The 25,529-nt window shown below is 51.0% G+C and overlaps 1 protein-coding gene across 1 annotated transcript in view; it reads left to right on the top strand.

Annotated features, from left to right (window-relative positions):
- NUP210 (nucleoporin 210) overlaps positions 1–25,529 on the top strand; it is a 110,075-nt gene that overhangs the window by 70,049 nt on the left and 14,497 nt on the right. The window contains exons 21-31 of the mRNA XM_064274813.1: positions 6,474–6,602; positions 7,540–7,667; positions 7,782–7,917; positions 9,589–9,651; positions 9,825–10,004; positions 12,898–12,978; positions 16,108–16,239; positions 17,494–17,652; positions 21,155–21,246; positions 22,959–23,133; positions 24,586–24,761. Of these exons, the coding sequence (XP_064130883.1) occupies positions 6,474–6,602; positions 7,540–7,667; positions 7,782–7,917; positions 9,589–9,651; positions 9,825–10,004; positions 12,898–12,978; positions 16,108–16,239; positions 17,494–17,652; positions 21,155–21,246; positions 22,959–23,133; positions 24,586–24,761 (1,451 nt within the window). The remainder of the gene's footprint in view (positions 1–6,473; positions 6,603–7,539; positions 7,668–7,781; positions 7,918–9,588; positions 9,652–9,824; positions 10,005–12,897; positions 12,979–16,107; positions 16,240–17,493; positions 17,653–21,154; positions 21,247–22,958; positions 23,134–24,585; positions 24,762–25,529) is intronic.

Genomic DNA, 25,529 nt, shown 5'->3' with positions numbered 1-25,529 from the left:
TTTCACTGGGTAGAGGTTCTGCAGAGCTCCTTCCACGGTCAGGCTGAATGGAGGTGGAACCCTGGATGGTTTTTGATGTGTAGGGATGCAGGCCTTGTGAGGCAAGATCTTCTGATTTTTCAAGAGAAACTAGAAATCTGTTTTTGTGTGAAACACCCCCTTTCTCAAGTTTTAACTACCAGGTTAGTGCTTTGCATTCAGCCTGACCAGGCACCCAGTTTTCGGCCTTGGTCTTTGGCTGTGGTGTTGAGGGCGTGCTTTTTGACAGTGCGCAGTCCCTCAGAGAAACGTGAGGAGGTCACCACACACCCATTTTTCTCAGAGGCAGGGCCTCTTAGGGATCACTGTAAATCAGAGCAAGAGAAAACATCCCCTTAGCACCTGGGAACAAATGTGCCTTGTTGGAAGGAGCTTAGGTTTGCTAGAAGCCCAAGACCCAAGGAAGCTCTCCCCCAAGCATTTTTATTCCTTTATAAGAGAAAGAATAATTCCCCACCTGTTTCTTCTACCATGTAAGTAAGTGTTCACTGTCAAATCCTTCCCATTAAAAGGAAAACCTCAAACCATAAATAATTCTGAGTGCTTGACACACAGCTTGTTTTTGCTTTACATTTAGAGATTAAAAATAACTCCCCTATTATCAAGAAGAGGGAAGTTTCAAGTTAGGAAAAATGTGTATAGTGCTGACAATAATTGGAAACCCTTCCACACATATCTTATGTTGTACCTATCACTTTGTATAAGCCCTGAGGGCAGACCTGTGGCCAGAGAAAGGTCTTTTAGCCAAGAACGGAAAGTCCCAAGAGTCAGTGGTAGACTAGGCTGCCATGGGGCAGTTCTGCTCTGTCCTGTAGGGTCACTGTGAGTCAGAATCAACTTGATGGCAATGGGTTTTGGATTCATAGGTAATGAACCCTGGTGGCACAGTGGTTAAGAGCTCAGCTGCTAACCAAAAATGGTTGGCAGTTTGTATCTACCAGCCGCTCCTTGGAAACCCTATAGAACAGTTCTACTCTGTCCTGTAGGGTTGCTATGAGTTAGAATTAACTCGACGGCAACGGGTTTGGTTTTGGTTTTTTGGATAGGTAGTGAGCACCTTGTCACTGGAAGCATTCAAGCAGAAGCTGGGAAACTTGTCTGAATACTCAAGACAGAATTCAAGCATCAGTGTGAAGTTTCCCCAGGAGGCCTATAAGCCCCCTGTTCAATCCTAAAGCACTGCAATCTAGGATTAGCTCAGTGCAGTTCCTGTCAACAGTAGATTCTAGAATTCTTGAGTCAAGGCAAGTATTATTGTCCCCATTTTAAAAATAAGAGCCTGAAGTTAAGAGCGATCAGGTAGAACTACAACAATTCTCTCTCTAGATTGTAGACTGGCCTCTGGCCTGACCACATCTCACCTTTTCCTTGGGCTCTTACTGAGGGGGTCGGGGTGCCACATTGCAAGCATGGCCAGCCCATGAGGATTGCTTTTGCTTTGGAAGGCTCTGGGGAGGTACCTTGACCCCTCGGGTCTCTGCTCCCCCTAATTTCGAGCCTGTGCCAAAGTCCATTGCAGCGGCAAGTGGAAGTTGGCTTCTGGTTCCATTTCCCCCTTCTACAACCTGCAGGGAGCATTCTCCATGAAGCGTTGATAATCTGTGACAGGTCCTAGCAGCTTTTTCAGATGGTTGTTTCTGAAGGACGTTTACACATTTCTCTGGCATTTTCCAGCTGCTAATTAGCCACATTCTCATTTCCCTTAATCACAGAGACAAGAAAGCCCACAACAGTTCTTCAATTAGCTCATAGAAAATGTGTCTTTCTTTCCTATTGATACACACTCAGGAGGCAAGCGTGGCTCATGGGTGTGTTTCGGCTTCCGCACATCTTGGAAGGAACCATGGTGCTCACACAGAGGGCTGCTGTGTAGGTTATTATGCCCACACAATGCACTGAGGACTGCTCTGGGCTGTGATTAAGCCTGCTCACATAGCCCCCAAAACTCTTTGTCAGGGGCCTTTATTTTGCTTTTGGCTGACGTGCAAATCGGAGTTCTTACCTGATTCAAACTTAGGTTTTCTTCTCAGCAGCTCTTTGCGTTTCAGAATAAACCTTCAAATAGAACCCGTACAGCTATCAGAGCAGAGGAGGGGGCTTACTGTGTGCTGAGTACCTCCCAGCGTTCGTTAACTCACTCACTCAGCAAAGACTGAGCACCTGTTGAGTGCCTGGCTCTGTTGTAGGCACTGGGGATTTACACCAGCCACAGGCCCAGCTCTTGGGAACTGTGGTTGTATCTCAGGCTCCGGTATCCGAGGAAGCATAGTCTGCAGGGGTGTATCTACAGAAAGCAGCGCCTATGGCAGTTAGTTTTAAATTGCTGAATGATCTCTCACAGTCGGCGATGGAAACTGCGATGGCCAGGAGAAACTGCTCATTAGCGCCCCTCCTCAAGCAGCACCCAGGGCGCACACCCTACCTGCTATGCCTAAGTTACGCCTCTGGAGGTCTGTAATGGTGTCATTTCACACAAGAGGAAGCAGAGTAATGGGAAGGGCACATACCTTCCAGAGGGGAGGAGGTGGTTAGTAGGAGGCAGCTGCAGGGTATGAACCATGGCACGCCATCCCCAGCCAGAACCCTCCTCAGTGCCTGGGACACTCACGTGGGCTCAGCATCAACCCCACTGGCCGCCATGGGCTCCTCATCAGGACCACAGATTCTACTCTCTCCTGGCAAGGCCTGGAAGCTGATGGTTCCAGTGGCATTTGGAAAGCTTTGTGGGGTCCTTGCCCTTCTACAGATTCCACCTGCTGAGGGACAAGTCTGGAGTGTGATGGGGCCCCGGAAGTGGGGCACCGAGCTAAGTTCAGGGAGCTCTCAGGCCCAGCGGGTGTGAAGGGGTGTCGCGGTCTCAGCGTGCAGCAGGAGAGCTGCCTGGGGCCTGGCTCACAGTGTCTTAATGAGGAGCAGTAATGCATTCATCATCTCTGAGCAGATGACAGGACTTTCCCTTCGGCCCGGCATCCGCTGACATTCTCGGGTGGCACCTTCAACACTTAGAAATTAGAATGCATTCTGGGCACCGACTCGCAAGTGGGCCCCAGACCCTTAGGGAAGGAGGTTGGTGTGATAGATGCGTGAAGCTTCTAGATTTGGAGTGGATGCAAATCCCCACCCTGCCACTGGCTGGCTGGCAAGCCTTCTCCTCTCCCCAAGCACAGTTTCTTCATCTCCAGGATGGCCGTAATGAGCTCGCCCTTAAAAATTGCTATGGGGATTGAAGGATTGCATTATGTAAACATATGGAGTCCCTGGGTGGTGCAGACGGTTAAGTGCTCAGCTGGTAACTGAAAGGTTGGAGGTTCACGTCTACCCAGAGACACCTCAGAAGAAAGGCCTGGCAATCTACTTCCGAAGAATCTATCGTTGGAAATCTTATGGAGCACAGTTTTACTGTGAAACACGTGGAGTCACTGTGAGTCAGCGTTGCCTTGACAGCAACTGGCTTATATAATCGTATGGGGCAGGCCAGGCCATTGAGGCCCTCCGTAGATGGCAGCCTGGTGCCACCTCACTTCTGTCATCTGGAATACGATTGGACGTCCATTCTCTAGGAAATCAAGTGGGAGAGGAATTGATTTCCCCACCGCCATTTTGTGTCATTTAAAATGTGCAAAATGGTGCTTTTCAAGAAGAGAAAAAAGAAGAGAAAGCCTTCCCTTTCTTCTCCTGCGTGGGTCTGATGGCAGGAGGTGCAACCTGTGATTTCTTTGCATTGTTAAGGACTTGCCAGCTCTGACAGCAGCAACTTTTGCGGGAGTATCAAATCGGAGCCTCAAATTATGTTCTCAAAGAAAGCCTTCATTTCTCTCTGCAATTTTTAAATGAGTTTTCTTTGGGAATGTAATAAGCCAGGGCGAATTGTCCTCGGCAGAATCGGAGATCTGGTGGCTCCCAGACTGTTCCTCAGCCTGTGTTTAATAGCAGGCTGTCGTGGTGACGGCTTGAATTACACAGCCATCATTTTGGAGTGTGAGCATGATTTCCACTCTGGGGTCTTTATTAATCTGCTTTAAGTCACTGTGTGAAATAACCTAGGCCACTTCATCTGAGTGGGTGTGCCCTGGAGCTCAATTATCCAGGCAGAGCTTGCAGCTCAGCCCAGCTGCTACCCACCAGCACTTCCACCCTCAGCCTACCGAGGGCTTTGGCCCCTTCCTACCAGCCCCTTTGCTCCCCGACAGCCAGTGGCTTCATTCCGGTTGCTGGAGGCATCAAGCCTTCCCCCAGGGATGTGGCAGTGCATGGTTGAAGACACTGTAAACCAGGAGCTAGGACACCCGGGCTCCTCCCCGACTCTGCCCCTTCATGGCTGTGTAACCAAGGGCAGGTTCCCATTCCACCTGAGCCTCACTTTCCCCATCTGTACATTGAAGGGGTGGACCAGAATCAGCACTATGCAAATAGATGAGTACTTGGGGTTTGCAGGCTTAGTATTTCAGAATTTCTAAGTCGTAACAAAACTAGTGTTACTCCCTGTAAAGCCAGACATGCTGAAGCATCACGTTTCTTGGCATTTATCCAGTTACTCGGGGGTGGCCCTGGTTCACTTATCTAATCAGGACATGTTTACTGGGGGCTGTAGGAGCCCATGAGTGGGCAAATGGTTAATGAACTAGGCTACTAAACAAAAGGTTGGAGGGTCAAGTCCCCACAGAGATGCTACAAAAGAAAGCCCTGGCTATCTGCTTCTAAAAATCCAGCCATCGAAAACCCTATGAGGCACAGTTCTGCTGTGTAACACCAGGGCCTGCCATGAGTTGGAATCACTTCGATGGCAGCTGATTACTATGTGGCAGACCCTAGGCTCAATCCTGAGGGTGTGGGAGGGTTCCTGACAGCCTGAAGGGAGGGGAGACACTTGGCACCCGTCTGCCTTAAGGTTTAATTACAATGGTGATGGCTGCCCCCAGGAGAAATAGGCAAGAGTGTCAAAGGAACCCGACCTGTATGGGATCAGGGAATGCTTTTCTGAGGAAAGATACTTAAGCTGAGGTCTGAAGGGGGAGTTGGAGCCAGCCAGGTGAAGGTGGAGGAAGAGGAGTCCCAGATTTTTAAGGCAGACTGTAAGGCCAGGGGAGCTATCTGGCTTTGAAGAACGAAGAGAAGGCCAGCATGTCTGGCACTTGGGACAGTAGGGAGTGTGGATTATAGAGAAGCTAGAGTGCTAGGCAGGAGCCAGATCATGCTGGACGTTGTAGGGCATGTTGAGGACTTGGACTTCATTCTCAGAGCAGATGCATCCGTTGAAGGGTTTCCACCTGGGTGTAATGGGATTCTGTTGGTTGTCCCCTCTGAGTAAGAAGCCTCATGCCTTTTTACGAGTTCTTGACATTTGTGAGGCGGTCGTAAATCCTGGCTTTTCAAATACTGAGCTGCTTGCTGTACTCATCATTCCCCTTTCCCCCCTCCTCTGCCACCGCCAAAACAAACCATGATTATAAGACCACAAACAGAAAGCAACAAAGCCAGGTCCAGATAGAGGTGTGGGGCACCCTGCTGGACTTACTCACTAGTTCTGTGACTTGTCCCTGCCTTCCGCAGCTTCATGGTCCACCCATTTGAAGTACATGCCTAAGCAATATGACAAGCTGCTGCAGACCCATCTTAAGTAGACAAATGTTCAATGTGTGAATGCCTGCCATCCGCAGCATGAGAGAGTGGTCATGATGCAGTTTGTTAGAGGGGCGATTCTTTTAAAGGTGGGATCCCTGGAGAGGGTAGAAGGAGGAAGAGGATTAAAAATGGGATCTTTGGCAGTGAAAAGACTGGAACACAGTAGCTCAGATTTGTTCATTCACTCAGTACACTTATGAGGGCTCTACTTCAAAGAAAGCTGAGTTGTAGAGATGATTGAGACTCAAAGAGCTTATGCTTGAGGGGCCTCCTAAGTTTGAACTCAGGTTCTATGAGTCTGCGAGTTCAGGTTGGGACTTCTAAGGCAGATCCTCTGGAGAGCAAGATGCTGTGAAACCTGACTTGCTGTTTCACACTGGGTGAGCCAATGCCACGCTCTCCTATTAATGGAGTTGTGGGGGAAGGTGGTTGGAATAGGACATATGGAAACCTGAGTTTGGATTCTCACTCAGCCTCCAGGTTGCTGTGTGCCAAGGCTGCTGTCTGCTCATTCCCTTCCCTTTGTAAGATGTACAATGTTAAAATAAATGCTTAGTCCCATCTCAGCCCTAACATTTTACCTTCCAAGCCTATCCCCTTGCTGGGAATGGGGCTCGTGAAGTGACATGGGCAGAGCAATGCTTGGTTAGGATTTTCTTTTTTTTTTCTACCTCCAAACCTTGGCCCAAGGTCCCCTGAGACATGGCATCCCATGATACTGATGGGGTCAGCAGACCCTGGGAGCAGAGATGAACTCAGAGATACTCCCCTATGCCCCCCACCACCTAACCATGTCCCCTTTGGCGTTCCAGGTGCACCCTCTGCTCCCGGGTACGCTCACTGTCATGATCCATGACCTGTGTCTGGCTTTCCCTGCCCCGGCCAAGGCTGAAATTTCCATCTCAGACATCCAGGAATTGTACGTCCGGGTGGTTGACAAGGTTAGTATGAGCTGTGGGGTGGGACCCCTCAGCTGATTGGTGGAAACCAGGTGTGTGACGGGTAGATGTGCTCCTCAGCCCCCTTGGGAAGAAGATGGGAGCTGTTTTCTTTTTTCCCTGGTTTTTTGTCTCCTTCCTCCCCCTCCTGAGGAGCTGTGAGCCTGTAGGGCCGTCTTTTACTTCTGCGGCTCAGTGTGGGTGATGCAGAGTAACCTCTGATGTGGTATTTCCTCATCGCTGTGGCATCCGTAAAGCTTGGCTGTAAATCCTGCTTGGAGCTGCCACTGAATTAGCCTTGAGGTGGGGGGTCCCGGTCCCTGAGTTGCTGTGGGTACAGAACAGCCAGGCACAGACCTGGGCTGAGCATGAGTTGTCTCCCCAGGATTGGTTTTGGCTTCTTGGGAGTTTCAGTGGCACATCGGTGAAACACAGTAATGCCAAGTACTTCTCCAAAATGAATAAATAACAGATCTAGCTTTTTCTTTCATGTGAAAGAGGGAATTTCTATTACTCCACAATATCTGTGGTAATTGAAGCTAGGCTTACAGAGGGTTGTCCTCCAGCTCCTATCTTCCAGAGCACATAGAACGGTTTGTAATGAAAAGGGGAATTTCCGAGCAGCTGTTTGGTCAGTGAGCATTTATTGAGCTCCTACTGCATGCCTCTTGCTGTTCTCAGCTGTGTCTTACCTCCCTAGCTAGATGGTTAGCCCTTTGAGAGCAGGGAATGTGATTTATGCATCCAAGTATCCCTAAGGCTCTCGTATACTGTAAACACTTAGTCCGTTTTCATTTGTTGGTTGGGGTTGACTCACCCCCAGTTCCCAGGTCCATGGGTTTGAGGTCAGTGGTGCTTTCTTAGAAAGTTGTTGGGAACCACAGGTGATGAAATTGGTCATTCAAAAGCTACACCTACATCTCCGTCCACCACATTGTAGGTGGAGATTGGAAAGACGGTCAAGGCCTATGTCCGCGTGCTGGACTTTTACAAGAAGCCATTCCTTTCCAAGTACTTCGCCTTTATGGACCTGAAGCTCCGAGCAGCCTCCCAGATTGTCACGTTGGTGTGAGTCCTCCTGGGGGTCAGAGTTGGGGGGCTCAGGGAACCGTGTGACCCCAACTTCAACCTCTCCAACTGGTGTGCCTGGGGTAAGAAGCCCAGCCCTTCCCTCTGTTTCAGGGCCCTCGATGAAGCCCTCGACCACTACACTGCCACGTTCTTGGTCCATGGTGTGGCCATTGGCCAGACCAGCCTGACCGCAACCGTGACCGATAAAGCTGGACAGAGAATCAACTCGGCCCCACAGCAGATCGAAGTAAGACAGCTCCTTTTCACAGGATATGCCTGCATGTGCTTGGTGGGGGTGGGGATCAGGGACGTGCTTTTACTGGGATAGGCTGGGGATTTTAGGTACAGTCCAGGAAGCTGCTGTGGAGAGACCATGTGAAAATCTGTGCCCCTCAGTGTCCTTGCTCAAAGGGCAGCTTTTCCCAGTCCTGGGGGCCTGGGACAGCACAGTTAGACTGTGACCAGAGGGGACAATGTGGCTCAGAGCAGGGCAATGAGTTGTCACATGGCAGAGTGGCAGAGCATTCCTTAAGCTTTGAAGTGGTGTCAGGGTGAAGGGGACAGACAGGAACTGTCCCCAGAAAGCAATGGCTGGGCAGGACCTCCCAGTAGATTTGGCTTGTGTGGGGAGGAACTTACCCACTGTCCATTCTGACAAGCATTGCAGCAAGTACCTGGGAGGCAGGGGTGCCTGTCACTGGAGATGTGTGAACCCAGGGAGCTGGTCATGAGGAAGGTCCCTAGTGCAGGCCCTAAGGTCCCTGGCCCTTGTCTCCGTGTGTGACTTGGGGCTGCCATGTGGCATTAGGGTTGACGGGAGCCAGAGGCCATGGCTGAGACAGCTGGGAAGTCATGTCCAAGTTGGTCCTTCAGCAGCAGCATCAAACCCTGTGGTCCTCCATGGACCTTGGTCATTGTGGATGCTGGCAGGTGCTGTTAAGCCATGTTCTTAAGCTGTGTGATATGATTTGTGTCTCTAGATGAAGGTGCACTTTTCTTCTCCTGGTGATGAGGAATTCATCTCTGCCTATAAATAGCACAGCCCTACAAAGACTAATCCTCACACACAAAGAGCCTCCTGGCCGACTTGGGCACTCACTCACCCGACAGGCCTTTCTGAAGCTCCTGCCGGGCAGGGAATGGGGAGGAGGGCAGGAGGAGGGTGTTGGGGCTTTTCCCTGTTACAGAGCTGGGACATCCTCGTCCCCGATCGCCCACCTGGGCGCATTCCTGCCCCCTGTACCTCTCTTTCCTCGTCTGAGAAGATGAGAGAGTTGAAGCAGAGAGCTGTTGTAAGGCAGTTTGTCAGTAGAGATCTGGAGACATTTGGGAAAAAGGCAACCTTCCAACCCTTCAAGTTGGGGAAATCTCGAAGGCAGTGGATCTTAAACTTTAATGCGCATCAGCATCACCTGGAAGCCTTGTTAAGCCCGGATTATAGGACTCCACCTCTGAGTCCATAGGTCCTAGGCAGGGCTGCAGGGTTTGCATTTCTAACAAGCTCCCAGGTGATGCTGCTGCTGCCACCCAGGGGACCATGCTTTGAGCACCAGTGCTCCGAGGGGACTTCTCAGATGAGATTCAGATGAGCCAAAGTCCTTATTTTCATCGGGCTCTGCGTCTGTGGTGAAATGGAGTGCAGTCACAACCTGTGATTGCAGGGGGCAGAACATGCAAGTGGAGAAGCACAGGTCCTGGTGGGTGGGAGTAGGATCCTGTGAGGGCGCTTGGCCGAAGGCACCCATGTCGCCAAGCCAGCGGCCCTGCAGGCTCCCCCAGAGTTGACACCAGGCCCCCAGGCCCTATAGGCCACTCGTCAGAGCCAAGGGATTTGTTGCATCCTGTCTCCCTCTCCTTATAAAAGTCAAGTGTGAACTTGGGACACAATGGCCCCCTTCTCTCTTGTCTCCACACCCAGGTCTTTCCCCCGTTCAGGTTGATACCCAGGAAGGTGACCCTAATCATTGGGGCCACGATGCAGGTAAGAGCCAAGAGATGGCCCCTGTCCCCACACCCACCCTTGGCCAGGTGAGTGGCGTGGTCCTGGCCTAGTCTGCCTGCCCCCCACCCTCTCCCTCTGGGGTTTGGTAGAGCGCCCACTGGTGCGGCCGACCTGGAGGCAGCACTGAGTGCTGCTATTACCCATCACTCCAGATCACCTCGGAGGGCGGCCCCCAGCCTCAGTCCAACATCCTGTTCTCCATCAGCGATGAGAGCGTGGCACTGGTGAGCAGCACTGGGCTGGTGCAGGGTCTCGCCGTGGGCAATGGCACCGTCACGGGCGTCGTGCAGGCTGTGGACGCTGAGACAGGCAAGGTCGTCGTAGTGTCTCAGGTAGGGAGAGCCGATGTCAGGGCTGGGGTGCCTTCAGCACCTGCCCAAGGAGCGAAGCACCCGCCCTCCATACCTCTGCGTGTAGTGCCTACTACCCCTGGGCCATCTGGTATATGCTCGTCAGCTGCGAAGGGAGACAGCCCTGTTATCAGATTTAGGACCTACCTCTCAGTGACCACCCCCTCTGGGGGATCCTGGTTCTGTCCATGTCTGACCCCTGCCTGTAGCCCTGCCTGGGATAGCCCTGTGACATGGGACAGCACCTGGGCCCCCAAGGCTGCTCTGCTCCAGGCTGTCACCCCCACTCTTCCAGCTCCTCCCCACGGGACGTGCTCTCCAGCCCCTCCCCTACCCCAGGACATCTGGTTTGCAAGGATGACCATGGTTGTGCTGGCAGACACTGTACTGAGCCCTTCACCTCCATCTCGTTCAGCCCTCATAACCTCCCTGTGCTTTTCACTTGTTACCTCCAGTGCAGGCGAGGGGTCTGAGGCTCAGGGCATAAGGGACTGCCCCCGCGTGGCAGCTTCAGGAGCCTGACGTCAGAGCTCCGGCTCCTTCTGTGCATTTGGCTCAAGCAGGGCTTGAAGATGTTGGGGTGGAGGAGGGGATGCTCCCGGCCCTGGCACACTTTGTGGATCGTGTGTGCGATCAGAAGTGTGCTTGGGCTCGACGACTTTCCCATGGATCGTTGAAAAACAGCAGTTCAGACCTGGATGTGTACTCCCAGGGGAAAAGAAAACCTGAGTCGGCCACTGACAGCTTTTGCTCAGCCAGAGATTAAGTCATCTCCCAAGCTTCTTTGCTGGCATGGGGGACGTTTCTAACTGCCTTTACAGGTCAGCAGAGACACTAGAAGGCTGAATTAGGGGAGGCATCTCCCTAAGTGGTCTCCCGGCCCCTCCTCAGTGGGACTGAGCCCAAGCAGGTGGAAGTTGGCGTCCCTAAGATCTGACACTTACACCTTCTTTGCTCCTCTGGAAAGGAGGTGGGAGGACCCTTCCCACATCCCGAGAAGGGCGTCAGGGCGCTCAGTTGCTCCCAAACATCCTCTGCCTATAGCACGACAGCATCTCCGGAAAGGCTGCTCCGTGGACCCCGCTCACGGCCACACCAAAGCTTGGTCAGCAAAACCAACATTTCCCTTCATATAATGTGTCTGTAGCTCCCTGGGTGGCGCAAATGGTTAAGCACTTGACTACTAGCCAGAAGGTTGGTGGTTCAAACCCACCCAGAGGTGCCTCGGAAAATAGACCTGGCACTTTGCTTCCAAGAGGCCGCAGCCATTAAAAACCCTATGGAACAATTCACTTCTGCACACATGGGGTTGCCATGAGTCAGAATCAGTTTGACAGCAACGAACAGCAACAATGTGACTGTGGACAAGTAATTTTTCAGAGTGCCGGCGTCCCAGTCCACGTTCAGAACCTGTGCTCTGAAAGCCATCTGTGAGCACCTCTGAGCTCAGAGCACTGAAGCCCAGGGTGCCCGGGAAGCTGCATGGGTTGGCCTGGAGAAGAAGTGCGTACGGCTGTGTTCTCTGCAGTTGACTTTGATCTGACATTGAGTCCATCGATTTCTTCCCTTTTCCAGCAGTTTTTGTGTCCGCCTCCAAGTGTCCCAGTTAAACCACAAAGTCTCTTTGAATTGCTGAGGTGGACACCTTGATTCTGTGTATTGATTTAGTAAAGACAACAAGAAAGCTCTGGAAATGCTGAAATCTTCTCTGTGGCGTGCAACAATGTGCAGCTGGGTACCCTGGAGATAAAACTAAGCACGACAGGAGGCCCTGCATCTTGTCCCTAAAGAAAGGGTTGAGGCCTCAGGAACAGACTCATTTTTCTCTTCCCGGGGAGCCCAGGTGGCTGAAAGAGCCAAAGGGACACGAAGTCATACGTTTTCCCTCCCATCCGCCTCTCCTCTTTGTGGTCTGACCTTGGAGGGCCACCTCCCTCTGGGTCTCCCATCTGGTGAGTTGGGAGAACTGCTGGAGAAAGGCCCCAGTGCCCTTTGGCAGATGGAAGGGCTGTACTACCAGCTCCATCCGAAAGGCACGGACCCAGGCAGGTGGGGGCTCAGCCTGTGGCCCCTTATCCAGGACCTAGCATGTGATTCTAGTCAGATGCTCCCAGCTACATCTGTCTGATCCAGGTCAGAGTTAGCAGGGTAGGCCAGGACCAGCAGAAGGAGCCTGAGTAGTGAGGATGACAAAGGGAAGGAAGGGAACGAATGCTAATTGAGCACATACTATGTGCCAGCTGTTAGCCCAGATCACAAGGCACAGAAGGTGGGGTCAGCACAAGCACATATGAAAAAGGCTTAAGGGTTTTAGTAGTCCAAGTTCAGCACCATCAATAGCACTGTGAGGCAGTCAATAAAGTTAGTCTTTGGACAGATTAATGGGAATATAGAGTTCAGAATGAAGGAGGAGATAAAGTCTCCTCTAATCAGACTCTGCCTGGATCCTGCATTCAGCCTGTACATTGCTCATTGAGAGTGACAAGGAAAGAGGCTGAACTTGGGTTCGGAGGGTCTGGAGATGTGTCCTATGAGGAGCTAGGGCTGCTTAGCCTAGAGAAAAACAGTCTCGTCACTGCCCCCAAGTCTCTGCAGTGCTAACCTGGAGCAGCTGGTGGTAATAGGTCTGTGGGCTCATAAGACCAGGCTGGGACCCCCAGGGGTTGAGAGAGGCAGAGCCCAGGTCATGTGGGGGCCAGGATGCCTCAGGATGAGCTTTATGCTGGGCAGCCTGTGGGTACCTTCTAGCCATGTGACCCTGAGGTGGCCTCAGCAGAAGCCTCCTTCCCTTGGAGGGGTCCCTTCCAAAATCACCCATCTCTAGCACAAAGTCCTTCCCCACCAGCCAGCCTGAGCCCCAAAGGCTTTTTCCTAGGATCGTGTGGAGGTGGAAGTGCTGCTTCTCCAGGCGGTGAGGATCCGAGCCCCCATCACACGAATGAGAACAGGAACCCAGGTAGGTGGGACCCTCCCCAGCCCCCTCTCTCTGTTCTCTGAGAGCCTTTCAGAAGGTCTTGGGCTCAGAATCCTGGTTTAGAATGAGCTTGGGGGAGCTACACTCTCCACTTCTGAGCCTTTGCACTTGCTGTTGCCTTTGCTAGAGTACTTCATTTCCCCCTACATGCGCATGTTGTTGTTGTTAGGTGCCATCGAATCAGTTCTGACTCATAGCGACCCTGTGTACAACAGAACGAAACACTGCCCAGTCCTGTGCCACCCTCACAGTCCTTGGTATGCTTGAACCCATTGTTGCAGCCAGTGTGTCGATCCATCTCATTGAGGGTCTTCCTCTTTTTCGCTGACCCTCTACCTTTGCAAGCATGGTGTTCTTCTCCAGGGACTGGTCCCTCCAAAGTACATGAGACAAAGTCTCGCCATCCTTGATTTTAAGGAGCATTCTGGCTGTACTTCCTCCAAGACAGATTTATATTTTCTTCTGGCAGTCCATGGTATATTCAAGATTCTTTGCCAACACCATAATTCAAAGGCGTCAGTTCTTCGGTCTTCCTTATTCTTTGTCTGGCTTGCTGATGCAGGTGAGGTAATTGAAAATACCATGGCTTGGTTCAGGCGCACCTTAGTCCCCAAAGTGACGTCTTTGCTTTTTAACACTTTAAACAGGTCTTTTGCAGCAGGTTTGCCAATGCAATAAGTCATTTGATTTCTTGACTGCTGCTTCCATGGGCGTTGATTATGGATCCAAGTAAAATGAAATCCTTGACAACTTCAGTGTTTTCTCCGTTTACCATGATGTTGTTTATTGGTCCATTTGTGAGGACTTTTGTTTTCTTTATGTTGAGGTGTAATCCATACTGAAGGCTGTCATCTCTCATCTTCATCAGTAAGTGCTTCAAGCCCTCTTCACTTTCAGGAAGCAAGGCTGTGTTATCTGCATATCATAGGTTGTTAGTGAGTCTTCTCCAACGCTGGTGCCACTTTCTTCATTAGCTTCTTGGACTGTTTGCTCAGCATACAGATTGAATAGGTATGGTAAAAGGATACAACCCTGATGCAGAATTTTCCTGATTTTAAACCACACAGTATCACCTTGTTCTGTTTGAACAACTGCCTCTTGGTCTATGTATAGGTTCTTCAGGAGCACAATTAAGTGCTCTGGAATTCCTGTTCTTCACAATGTTATCCATAATTTGTTATGATCCACACAGCTGGATACTTTGCATAGTCAATAAAACACAGGGAAACATCTTCCTGGTCTTCTCTGCTTTCAGCCAGGATCCGTCTGACACCAGCAGTGATAGACCTTGTTTCACATCCTCTTCTGAATCTGGCTTCAGTTCCTGGCAGTTCCCTGTCAATGTACTGCTGCAACTGCTTTTGAGTGATGTTAAGCAAAATTTTACTTCAGTGTGATATTAATGATATTGGTCGATAATTTCTGCATCCTGTTAGATCACCTTTCTTTGGAACGGGCACAAGTATGGATTTCTTCCAGTCAGTTGACCAGGTGGCTGTCTTCTAGATTTCTTGGTATAGATGAGTGAGCACCTCCAGCACTGCAGCCATTTGTTGAAATGTCTTAATTGGTATTCTGTCAGTTCCTGAAGCCTTGTTTTTCACCAGTGCCTTCAGGACAGCTTCGACTTCTTCCTTCAGTATCATCAGTTCTTGATCATGTGCTACCTCCTGAAATGGCTGAACGTTGACCGATTCTTTTTGATACAGTGATTCTATATTTCTTCCATCTTCTTTTGGTGCCTCTTGTATCATTCAGTATTTTTCCCGTAGAATCTTCTAATATGGCAACTCGAGGCTTGAATTTTTTCTTCAGTTCTTTCAGCTTGAGAAATGCCAAGCCTCTCCTTCTCTTTTGGTTTTCTAACTCCAGGTATTTGCACATGTCATTATAATACTTTACTTTGTCTTCTTGAGCAACCCTTTGAAATCTTCTGTTCAGCTCTTTCACTTGATCATTTCTTCCGTTTGCTGTAGCTCTCAACATTCAAGAGCAAGTTTTAGAATCTCTTCTGACATCCATTTTGGTCTTCTCTTCCTTTACTCTCTTTTTAATGACCTATTGCTTTCTTCATGTATGATGTCTGTGATGTCATCCCACAACACGTCTGGTCTTCGGTCATTAGTGTTCAGTGTGTCAAATTTGTTCTTGAGATGGTCTCTGAATTCAGGCGACATTTATACTAAAGATCAGATTTTGGCTCTCATGGGCATGTGTTAAGTTTCTGCAGTTCCACCTTGAACTTGCATATGAGCTATTGATGCTAAACCCCTGTGTAGCTGTGGGGCTCCTAAAGGGAGCCTTCCCAGAACTTCCTGCTCCAGACCCAATGGACACCTTCTCTCTGTTCTCCGCTGTTGCAGCTCAAAGCTTCTTTAATTCATAACATTTCTCTCTTACACATTTGACGTCTGGGTGGTTACTAACACCTCCTTTTCTACCAGACTGTCGCCTTCCCACACTGAGACCAGCACCTGTCACGTAACTGGAGCTAGCATCTGTAGAACGTTTGCTGTCCTGAGTGCTTTCTGTGTTCATTTTGTGTTCATGACAGCCACGGGGTCAGCATCGGCATCCCCTCCACATTACAGAGGAGGGAGTTGGCAGTAGAAATGTCCAGGTGCTTGCCCAAGCCACCCAGCTACTGGGTAATGGAACTAGGCATGCGCCCAGGCAGTCTGGCTCCCAGTTAGTTTTACCTTCGGCTACGTGGTCTCCCCACGTGCACTCTGGTGGGTGCTGGTAATCCCCACCCACATGTGCAGGGACTACCTGTTAGGCTGGGCAAAGAGGGACCGCTGGGAAGGGTGCATTGTGCTGCCTGAGCTCTTGGGATTGGGTCCAGAATGGGGCTCCCTGCCCTGGCGAGGCACACCCGTGGCAGGAGATAGGCTAGTCCTGCCCTTGGTGTGATCATCTGGTATTTCTTCTTCCCCGACCTGTGCCATGCCCTTCTCTCGTTGGGGAGGAATTGGGCTCAGCTTCCAGACCTTGAAGGGACAGGCTGTGGAGAGACCATTCAGGCGGGACCCCAGGGCTCTGGGGTACTCCTGGCATAGATTCGGGGAGGGCTCCTGCCTTGGGGTCATAGGGCCTGACTTCTCCCCCCAGATGCCCGTCTACATCACTGGGATCACCAGCAGCCAGAACCCATTCTCCTTTGGCAATGCTGTGCCAGGCCTGACCTTCCACTGGTCTGTCACCAAACGGGATATCCTGGACATCCGGGGACGGCACCACGAGGTAGCTACCGACCGCCCAGAGTTCCCCCGCCCTGCATCTCTGGCCAGGGTCTCTCTTCACATCTCCATGCACAGGGTCTGCACCTTGTGCCCAGCTGTCATTGGAACCCTTCCTCCTCTCTTGGGGCTCACACAGACTCTGTTCTCCCAAATGCTGCCCCATACTCCCCATTACTTAGTCACTTCCTTGGCTTTAGGTCCTGATCATGTCTAGGAGTATGGTCTCCCCAGCACCCCAGAAGGCAGCAAAAATAAAAGCCATGCGGGGAAGCCAGGAAAGTTCTAGAATGTCACAGGGTCTTGGTCTTCTGACTCGCTTTTGAGATGGTGTCTGGCGGCTTGGGATTTTATCCAGTTTTACCCCAAAGCTCATCCAAACTCCCCTCCCCTTAGACCTCATGGGGGTCTTGAGCATCTTTGGAGTCTCGGGGAACGGGGGCTATGGGGAACCTGCCAAGCCCCTCTGTGTGTTAACTGAAGCCCAGAGGTGGGACAGGACTTGTCCAGAGCCACACAGTCAGCACAGACCCGGGGTGGGGAGCTGGGTCTGTGACTGCAAGCTACAACACTGGCTCGGCCTTGCCACACAGGACCACAGATGGAAGGCTGGTTCGGGGAGCCTCCTTGCTTTATCCGTGGACAGTGAGGGTGGAAGCCTTGGGAGCAGGGCAGGCACAGGACAGGTCTCCTAAAGTCAGCCCTAGTGTAGCCTAGTATAAGATGATTGCCTCTTTGTCGCCCTACCCATGGGCCCCCTGCGCCTGGGGTGCTTTCCCGCATTGCTTTTCCAGGCACACCAGCAGTGTAGTTAATGGACACCCCATAACAAAAGGGGCTCTTGCTAAGCATGACAGAGGACCAAACAGAAAGCAGCAAAAGCAACAGCCTTGTGGGGAAGTCAGGAAAGGACTAGAATGTCACAGGGTCATTCTGTGCATTGTTTTAGAAATACTACAAAGCCTAACATCCCTCTTGGTGATTCATAACCCACCCTACTGCATTCAAGGCTCTGAGAATTCCCACTGTAAAGACAGTGGGTCTGCTTTTCCAAATGCACCCGTGGACATCGTGAAATGCAGCGTGGGGTGTGCTGCTCTCGTGCTGGGGTGACTAGCCTGCACTGCCCTGTGCTGACCGCAGGCAGGTGGCTGTCAGACCTGGGGGCTGATAGAGTCTGGGGCTGCTATCAGGCTCTGTCTCCTCAGGGTGCAGGGAGCCGGGCCCTTCCTGACAGCATGTTTGGCCTCTGTCCTAGGCATCGCTCCAGCTCCCATCGCAGTACAACTTCGCCATGAACGTGCATGGCCGAGTGAAAGGCCGGACTGGGCTGAAGGTGGTGGTCAAGGCTCTGGACCCCATAGCTGGGCAGCTGCACGGCCTCGCCAAGGAGCTCTCTGATGAGATCCAAATCCAGGTAAAGGCCAGATGGGCAGAGAAAGGCCGCAAGTAAGTGGGAGGGCAAGTGCCAGGGCTGTCTCCTCACAGGGCTGGGCAGCTACATCAGCCCTTTGGTGAACCAGCCGGGAGGGCTAGGGTGCTGATGGGAAATAGGGCATGTTTGTGCCCCGAGGCATCCTTAGCCAGCCAGTGGAGATCGATCACAATGTGGTGAGCCTGGGTGTGGGGACCTGGGAGTGTGTAAGGTGCTGTGCGAGCCCAGGACTGGGCTGGCTGAAGGCCTCACAGAGAAGGCGATGTTTGTGCTGGTCATGAGGAATGGGACGGGTTGACCAGCAGGCCAGGCAGAGGGAACAGCATGTGCAAAGGCCCAGAGGCCTCCAAAAATCAATAATTCTGATCTTAGAGTCTTGGGTACCTTAAGGATAGGAAGAAGCTGGAAAAATCTGTGCTGGGTCATTAATTTAATAATCTGTGTTTATTTAGCAAATACTGACGTAGCACTTAATAGGGCAGGCATGCCCTTCTGGTCTTCCCCACATTAATGCATGTCACCCTCACGTGACACTGTGAGGCAGTGCTGCCACTGGACAGTGAGCCGCAGGCACAGAGGTGAAGTGACCTGCTCAAGATTGTGGAGCAGGCCGGGCTGGGAAGGCCTCAAGTGCCCTGTATGGGCATCCTGATGGGCGTTGAGGCAATCGTTTTGAAGATGGGGAAACTAAGCCTTGTGGGGCAGCCTGTTAAGCCACACAGACTGGCTACAGTTGGAACACGGTGCCCAGCCCTGTCCTCCAACCAGTGCTTAACCCCTGGGTCACTCCCCCAGCTACCAAGGCTGACTTCGGACACCCTCCCCTGCCCCTCTGGGCCCTGTCTGTGAAATGGGAAGTGGGCACAGTGGCTCTGAAGAGCATTTTTAGCATCAAGGGCCTCATTCCACTAATCTGGGATTCAGTAACCCTTGGATCCTCCTAAATTGCAAAGAAAAATGGAACGTAGTCCCTAAGTGTCCTGAGAGAAGAAGCGGTTTCAAGTCGCCCCTTCAAAAAGAAAGAAAGCACCTCTAACTCAGGCAAAAACTCAGTCAGAGATAACCAGTAAAACCAGTTGCCGTCACGTTGACCGTGACTCATGGCAAGCCCATGTGTGTCAGAGGAGAACTGTGCTCTGTGGGGTTTTCAATAGCTGACTTTTCAGAAGTAGACTGCCAGGGCTTTCTTCCGAGGGAGACTCAAACTGCCAACCTTTCAGTTAGCAGCAAATGTGTTAACTGTTCGCACCACCCGGGGACTCTATCAGAGGTAAAGAGCAAATTTTAAAAGAAAGAAACAACTGCTTGTCACGCCAACCCCTGCCTAAACACACGCATACATACGTGCAGACACACACATGCATATTCTTCCAGGTTAAAAATAAAGTAAGTTCTGGCACACATCAGGGAATTAAAGATGGGACTTTGCAGCTTCCAAATTCTGTGACCTCACTTAGCATTTTTGTTCCTCAGTTTCCCTACCTGACAGCAGATGGAGTTGGAGTAAATCAGAAACTAGAGAAGCTGGATCTAGCCCACAGATGTGTCATATTTGGCTCACATAGTGCTTTTAAACATTTTTTATTGGCAACATTTAAAAATAGGAAGATTTTGCATAAAAATTGAATATGCAGCTTGTCTTGAAAGATGGCTTTTTGTCAGATGGCAAAATCAGCCAGAGATGAGTGGTAGCCTCCTCTTTAAATAGGGCTGTGTGCTCTAGTTTGCCCCAGTCCCCACTGTTCCCTGTTGTCTTCCTGAGAGGGAGGCCGAATATCAGTTGCCATGTACCTTGGTGCCTGCACTGTTGCTTTTCCTATAGCAGTGTTAACAGGAAAGTGAGCTATCTCCTGTGCCTTCAACCACGCCAAAAAAGGGACAGCAGACAATACGTGTTTAAAAATAAGAAGCACGTATGTTTTTGTGAATGTAGCCACTACGCAGTAAGTATGTCAGAGTCAAAATCTGTGAGGCATCTTCACTCTTGGACGTTGCCTGCTGAACTGAAGCTGGCATCTGAGTTTGCCCTGGACTCAGCTGGCACCAAAACTTCCTCCAGCTCCCAGAGTCTGTTTATCATTCGCTGTCTAGGAAGCACCTCCACCCACTGTGTCATGTGAACCCCACGACTCTTCTGAGATGGGTACGGCTAGGGTTATTAGCTGTAGACCCATTGTACAGATGATGAAATCCAGAGCATGGCGGGCCTGGGAAGGAGGGGAGTCAGTCCACTTTCTTCCTGGACAGCATTTGTCAGTTTAGAGATACTAGATGCTGGCCCGGGGGCTCAGGCCCTTAGGATCCAGCTGGTCTGGTCAGAAGCCTGCGGGGACCTTGAAATACAGCCACAGCTGCCCAGCATGGAACTGCCCCTGAGACAGGCTTAGATGCCAAGGCTTCTGGCATCCCCAGAAGTTCTTAAAAGGGTAACAGGCAAATTAGGGTGCATGCAGAGAAGGGCCTGGAGTTCCCCAGGCGAGTGCTAGGATGTGGGCTCTGGGAGCCACTGAGGGCTGGGAGCACCTGGGCGTGACAGGATCGGCTTAAATCGTGCAGTTATCAGGCTTATCATCTGCTAGACTGATCTCCCACCCCATCTGTGCTGGTCCTACCAGAGCATGGGGGTGGGGGTAGAGATAAAGGGCTGAGATCGTGAATGGGGAATTGTTCTGAGATACGAACAGGAAGGAACAGGAGGCCTGGATGAGAGAAAGGAACGTTGAATGGTGCGTATGGTGACAGCTGAGCAAGGCCCTGGGCCATTCCGCCTGCTGCCTTCCTCCACGCCTGGCAAACACAGCCCTGCAACCATGAGCAAGAGAGGCGTGCATTTCTGGCTCCATGAAGCACTCCTGTGTGGGTATACAGCACGAGGCTGCCTGCATTTTCTCACCGTGCCTTTGACCTTGGAGCTCTGGTGGCGCAGTGGTTAAGAGCTATGGCCTGCTGCAGTTGCTAACCAAAAGCTCAGCAGTTCAAATCCACCATCCGCTCCTTGGAAACACTATGAGGCAGTTCTACTCTGCCCTATAGGGTCGCTAGGAGTCAGAATCGACTTGACAGCAGCAGGTTTTGTTTTTGCTCTTTTTTTTTTTAAAGGTCAGCCCTGACAGTCAAGTCACCAGCTACCAACAGGTGGTAGCTCACGACAGTTTTTCTCATCCATGGTCCCCGCCTTGGCTCTCACTGCTAGGAGGGAAGGCAGAGATACCTGGACCTGACTCTGATGTATCACAGGAAATAAAACCAGTAAAGCAGTTGCCTCGAGTCGACCCGGACTCATGGCGCCCCCATGTGCATCAGAGCAGAACTGTGCTCCGTAGGGTTTTCAGTGGCTGATTATTTGAAAATAGATCGCCAGGCCTTTCTTCTGAAGCACCTCTGGGTGGACTCAAATCACCAACCTTCGACTTAGCAGCCAACAGCATTAACTGTTCGCACCAGCCAGGGACTCATAGGGAATAAAACTTGCCTTCTCTTCTAGGTCTTTGAAAAGCTGCTGCTGCTGAATCCCGAAATAGAAGCAGAACAAATATTAATGTCACCCAACTCATTTACAAAGCTTCAGACAAACAGGTATGTGACTCAGTCCCTGCTCTCCACAAGGCTGGGGAGCTGTGCTTGCATCCGACAGCTCATTTGTCAGAGTTGTCAGGGCCGCGATGCTGTAGTGAATTGTGCATCTTCCTGGGGCCGCGTTTCAAGTGGTTGCCCTTCTGCATGCTTCTCTGCCCCGCTGACTCCCTCTGCTCCTCCACATCCCGTCTCCCTGCCATCCCTCTTCTCCTCCCCAGAGCCTAGAAGCATTTTAACGCTAGCTGCTAACATTCGGTATTTAAAAGGGAAAAAAGCACCAACGTGAAAGTGTTAAATTTTTCAAATGCCCCTGTGTTTTCATGACTTGCCAACCAAAGCATGATCCGTGGACCAGAAGCAGCAGCATCACCTGGGAGATGTTAAAATGCAAATCTTGGGACCACCCCAGACCTACAGAATGGAGGCCTGCATTTTAACAAGATCCCCAGGTGATAGGTGTGCACATTAATGTTTGAGAACCCCTGTGTTAAAGCACGTCTGCAGACAACTCCAGTCTTTGATTCAAAGGGGATGCCTTTGGTGGTTATGTACTTGTATTAGAGCCATGGTTGCAAAGTGGGGGAATATCTGGACCATAGGATCACTTATATGTTGCATTAAACGCACACACAATACTCATTCAACCAAAATTAAATGCCAGGCTCTATGGTAGGCTCTGGAAACACAGAGAAGAATGACATATGGTGGCCTTGAGGAGACTAATGGAGAAGACAGGAGTATAAGATGAGAAGGGCTGTAAGAAAACAAGGGATAATGTTCAGGCCAGAGCCCAAAGAAGGGCCCTTCACTCGTGGATTTAGGGAAGACATCACAGATGGAGATGCTTGAACTGGGTCTTTAAGGATGAATAGGAGTTCACCAGGCTAAAAGGAGAGGAGCTAAAAAGGGCAAGAAAGTCCAGGCAGAGGAAATAAAAAAATAGATTTGCTTAAAGCCATCTGGAGAGGGTCTGTGGGGTTGGGGCAGAGAGAGAAGGGTAGCCCTGGGAGCTGGAGTCCTTTCCTGTTGTTTATAACATGAATGAAAATGTAAGAGTATAAAATACCGTATAATTTGTTTCCTACCCAGTGTACAATAGCCATACAGTTTACAAACCACTTAAAGAGTAGCTTGTTTTATCCTGTGAACAGCCCGTGGAAATAGAACAGGGCAGGGCCATTGTTGCCCTTTCACAGTGGAGGAAACTGAGGCCAAGAGGCAAAGCACTGGGCCTAAAAGGACATAGCTGTTGGAAGGGACATCTGGGGCCGGCATCAGGTTCTGTCAAAGTCTCACCGTCTTTCCAGTACATCAGGCTGCTTTATCTCAGTAAATCAAACACAGTTTACCACAGAAGCCATCTTTTATGATGAATATCCCATGTAGCTGATAAGAAAAACTCAGCCTTCCTGGCCCTTCCCTCCCTTACCAACCAGCCCGTGGTAGGCACTGCTCTTGGAGAGTGAGAAGCGATGTTCTGCTTGAACCATTGATTTTCCAAATTAGGTTTTCCTTGGCGACTGATGAGGCTGCAGGCAGACTGGCAGCGCATGGTCCTGGTACACAGTGGGCCAAGAGGGCTTTCTTCTCCCAGGAGCAAGTCGGAAGCCAGAGGGTGAACCACAGGCATCAGACCGTGTGCGGTGGGTCTCGGCCCCTCCCTGGACCCACTCCTGCCTTCTGTAAAAACGGGTCTGCTTTGTGTTCCCAAGGGATGGTGCAGCGTCTCTAAGCTACCACGTTCTGGATGGGCCCGAGAAGGTTCCTGTTGTGCACGTTGACGAGAAAGGCTTCTTGGTGTCAGGATCCATGATTGGGACATCCACAGTTGAAGTGATTGCTCAAGAGCCTTTTGGGGCCAACCAAACCATCATTGTTGCCGTAAAGGTGGGATAGTATTGTCTTCCTCCTTGGAGTAATAAGCCATAGTACTGAGGTAATATTTATCCCCTTGCAAGTGTAAAAATGAATATATTCACCAGCCAGCTAAGAAATTGTATGCAGGAATTTATTTCAGACCAGTTCAGGGCCAGAGGTCCTAGATAAAATGTTACAGTGTCTTCTGACTGTCAGTGCTGAAGCTCCCTGGAGATTATTTATTCCAACTTTTTTATTTCATAGATGGGGAAACTGAGGCCCAGTGGGATCCATGATTGGCCCAAGATTGCAGAGCTCAGACTTGCAGACCAGAGCTCTGTCCACCAGGGCTGCCCACTAACACTATCACTGCTGGCTGATGGGCCCTACTACTTGCCTCCTCATGCCTGGAACTTGATAGTTCTCAAGAGCATTTAGTGGACATGCCTGGTCCCTCACATACAGGATCCCATGTAATCCTCATTACAACATTGGGAACTAGGTGGTATTTCCCCGTTTTACAGACAAGAAGACGGAGACTCGGAGTAGAAGGAACTTGTGGATTCGAACCCAAGTTGTGTCTTTCCCATTGCAGCACAGCACCCCTTGCGGCCCCTCCGCCCTCCTGTGCTCCTTAGTTATGGAGGCTTTCTCCTGGAGAGTGAGCTGGGCATCACTGGGCTGAATCCTGGGGTTTATCCTGGAGCAGCGTTTTCTTTTCATATTTTATCATAGCCTCTTTCTGAATCCTAGATGACAGAGAAAATACACTATCACTAATTTTTAGACTCTGCCTGGCTTCCAGGCCAAATTCCTTAAAGGAAAATCTTATTCCCAGTAGGTGCCTGGCAGGGAGCCCCCCACTCTAGTTCTTAAGTGAAAGTGGCTGACTGCTCATCCTTTCTCAACATTTATTGAGCACCAGCTGTGTACCAGACACGGTGCCATGGAACTTTGTCATAGACGTGCATACTTTGGGGGACTAGCAGTTGGCCAAGGACAGGCTTTAATGGAGTCAGAATCAAGTTTGCCGTTTATGGAGCTCAGGTTTGTGGGATGTGGCAAGCACCCCTTCCCGCCCTTCCCCGTTGCCCCGCCCAGGTGTACCCTTGCTTGGGGCACCAGCAGGCGTGGGGTGGCCCACAGGGAGCGCTGTGTCTGCATCTGAGGGCACGGTCTCTGCTTTATAAGCCTAAAGTGCAGGTTCCCTAAGAGACTGAGCCTTTGAAGCACAGGGGGTTGATTCTTGGCGATGCAAGTAATGAACAGTCTTCTAACGTTTCAGCCTGAACTGTGACTCACTCGTGTTGGGTTTTCTCGTTGCGGGCTATCCCCACTGTCCTGGGAGGGTGAGCCTTGTTGCTAGGTAGGGCCACTCTGGGAGCGAGCAAATGCAGCCGCAGCCCCGTGCTGTGGGAGGTGGTTTCTGGGGAGGCCGGTTCCCAGTGCAGAGGCAGCATTGTGGTGCTCCTCTCCCTGTAGGTGGCCCCTGTTTCTTACCTGAGGATGTCCATGAGCCCTGTCCTGCACACCCACAGCAAGGAGGCTCTGGCAGCCCTGCCTTTGGGAATGACTGTGACCTTCACTGTCCACTTCCACGATAACTCTGGAGACGTCTTCCACGCCCACAATTCGGTCCTCAACTTTGCAACTAACAGGTAGGGTGTGGGTGATGCTGATTTCTGCAGCAAAGCCAAAGGGTCACGTATGTGTGAAGGCACACATCTTCAAGTGAGCAAGGGAGGAATCCAGCATGAACTGGGGCCTGCCGTGTGCCAAGCCTTTCCACGTGACAGCTCATGGACTCCTTGCTGTAGTCCATTTGTAGAGGTTCAGAGAGGTAAGGTCACTTGCCCAAGGCCACACAGCCGAGAAGTGGGCTTGAACTCTAGGTTCCACCTGACTCCAAGTGCAGTTCTTTTTGACAGACTCTTTGAAATACAGGTGCGGCTGCAGTCCTAATGTGAGGAGAGAAGGGTGGTCTCGAGAGTGAAGGAAAGAGTGTTGGCTTCAGCCTGGGCCCTCCGAACTGTTTGAAATGCTTATTCTCAGGGCCCTGCAGTCTGTTTTCACAAGGCTTCCAGGTGATTCTGACATGTACTAAAGGCTGAGAACCTCTGCTCTAAAGGAAGACTGACCAGTATCAGTCCCAGGAAGAAGTGAGGTTTGAGGGAAGGGGCCCCAGGAAACACTGTGTCCAGGTACCAGTGACCAGGTCCAACTTGGGCTTCCCACAGGCCCTGCAACAGATGTGTTCCCTCTATCGCTGAACACATCCAAGGTCAGAGCCAGACCTGGCTCAGGGCCCCTTCGTGGACCTGTGAGCTTGAGCAAGGCAGGTCACCTCTCCACCCTGTTTCCGTACCTGTCGTGTGGGAAATGTGGCCTTGTCCCCAGGGCCATCAACTGAGATAATGGCCATGAGG

Source organism: Loxodonta africana, chromosome 22 (genome assembly GCF_030014295.1).
Source record: "Loxodonta africana isolate mLoxAfr1 chromosome 22, mLoxAfr1.hap2, whole genome shotgun sequence".
Lineage (NCBI taxonomy): Eukaryota > Metazoa > Chordata > Mammalia > Proboscidea > Elephantidae > Loxodonta > Loxodonta africana.
The sequence above is the reverse complement of the archived record's forward strand: the minus strand, read 5'-3'. Positions and strand labels throughout refer to the sequence as shown.